This window comes from Salvia hispanica, chromosome 2 (genome assembly GCF_023119035.1).
Source record: "Salvia hispanica cultivar TCC Black 2014 chromosome 2, UniMelb_Shisp_WGS_1.0, whole genome shotgun sequence".
NCBI classification, from domain to species: domain Eukaryota; kingdom Viridiplantae; phylum Streptophyta; class Magnoliopsida; order Lamiales; family Lamiaceae; genus Salvia; species Salvia hispanica.
The window spans coordinates 6184838-6187158 of NC_062966.1; the positions used below are offsets into that span (position 1 = coordinate 6184838).

The 2321-nt window shown below is 41.6% G+C and overlaps 1 protein-coding gene across 1 annotated transcript; it reads left to right on the plus strand.

The window, feature by feature from the left end:
* Positions 1-665: 665 nt before the first annotated feature.
* Positions 666-1490, plus strand: LOC125206187. Its single transcript, XM_048105475.1, has one exon. It carries the CDS (start codon positions 666-668, stop codon positions 1488-1490), a length of 825 nt encoding a protein of 274 aa, XP_047961432.1.
* The last annotated feature ends 831 nt before the right edge of the window (positions 1491-2321 follow it).

The window sequence follows — 2321 nt, forward strand, 5'->3', positions numbered from 1 at the left end:
GAAAAACTGAGAGAAGAACAAACACTTTTTCGGTCGATCGGAGAACTCTCCGGCAACAAATCACCACGATTGTTCATCATGAACAAAAAAGGAAATAGATCGGGAGATAAGGCTCGATTGCGATTGTTCATCGCGATAGGAGAAGATCGAGATATGAGAGAAATCAGAGAGAGATTGCGGAAGCTTTTGTCACTGATACCATATAAAATATTGAGAATTGAGAATGGAAAGAGGCAGAAACCGCCATTGATGAATCGGAGAAACTGTGAGAGAAAAGAGAGTTTATTGACTACATTTTGGAAAGTGTTAACTACAAATTACAATAAATTGCCTTATATAGGCTGAAAAATAAATGCTAATCTAAAACCTAATTACATTTTATTCTCTAATTCTAATAATATCCCACCTCCAATATTGTCCTAAAATTGGGGGCATCCATTTGAATAGCGGTTGACTCTTCTCCCACCCTGGGCGCCACGGATTACACGTCCAACGCCTTATTTCATTAATCCCCCAAATACCAACATACCAATCAACACACAAATTCTCTCTCATTTCCGACAAGGAATTCATTTCCTCATTTCCACCCACCTCCCTCTCCCTCTCCCTCTCCCTCTCCCTCTCCCTGATCCCAAACACATCAAGGGGAGAGAGAACATCCAAATATGGGACACTCCCCGGATTCTTCACCAGACAATCCCAAGAAGAAAGACGACCCCCCACCTGCCACTAAAGGCGGCGAATCATCACAAGCACCACCACAGCCACCGCCAACACTATATCCACAATACCCAAATCCGTATGGCCCCGCCGCATACCAACCCTACCAGCCTTACCCGCCGCCCCCATACGGCCCTCCTTACACCCACAACGACTACTACTACCAGCAATACTGTCGCAATGAATGCGAAAGCAGCGCCAATTTCGCCCGCGTCCTTCTCATCTTAATGCTGCTCCTCGTCTCCACCATCCTCACCATGTCCTTCATCATGTGGTTCCTCTTCGGCGCCTCCGTCCCTGAATTCCACGTCACCTCGCTCAAAGTCTCAAACTTCTCCGCCACCACCGCCAACTTCTCCGGAGTCTGGAGCGTCCAGATGTCGGTCTCGAACGTCAACACGGAGCTGGACGTCCGATTCGAGCGCGGGGTCTCGACCATCGTCTACAAGGACTCCATGCTGGGAATGGCGCCGGTGGAGGCGTTTCAGGTGCGGAGATCGCAGACATTTGGGGTGAATGTGACGGTGCCGTCGTTGAAGGATCAGAGCTGGGTCCCGCCCACGCTGGCAGCGGATCGGAGCGGCGGATTGGTGGTGGTGAGCGTGAGGGTGGCGGTGGACACCAATTTCACGGGGACGGATGTGCTTTACAGACCGCAGAGGCTGAGGGTTCTGTGTGAGGATTTGCCGGTCAGCTTTAAGTCGGCGAGCGGTGAGGGAACGATGGGATCCAGCTTTGGGAACAATTGTTTCATCCGCCTCCAAGATTAGAGTTTGTGTGCTAGGATTTTCTTTTTTATTAGTTGATTTCTACATCAGTCATCATTCAAAATCTTGTTTCTTTTAAGGAGGTACTCCCATTCATTCCTATATTATCTCTACTTTATTTCTTCTTCCCTACTTTATTCGCTTCACTCAAACAAATAAAACTATAAAAAATCTCACGCCAGGAAATATATCTTCTTTGGACGAAAGGATTCGTCTACAAGGTTTTTGACCATTGGTGTTATTATTCACACTAGCTAGTATTTGTATTTCTGATATATGATGCATTCACTGATGAAGCAATGTACAATTTGGGCCCTTTAATTTAAACACAATGCAGCCAATATAAAATTTACTTACTATGTATTATAAAATATCAATAAGATCACGTGAAATGTCAATACAAATTTGTGTTGACATTTTAATATACTGGGTTTAAAATTTTAAATATCAATCAATGTTCATAGAATGTATTAAAATATGAACTAAGTTTATGTTTACATTTTTAATACACTATTTTGATGAGTCAAAGTTAGCAATATAAGAAAGTTAGCAATGGATCACACCCCTAAAATATTATACATAAATATATGTATATAGATATATAATTTATTTTATGAGAACTATTTAAATGAATATTAAAATGAATATGGCCCCAATTATTTTCCTACCTCCTTTATGTATCAAGTTGTTGAACTGAGATCAAAGATTTAATGTATTTCAAATAATTTGTTAGAGATTGAATTTAATTCGATGGAGTTCGGTTAATAACTTTAGAAATCTGAGGTTTTAAATTTGAGATTATAACTTTTTGTGAACTATATAACATTAAAAAAG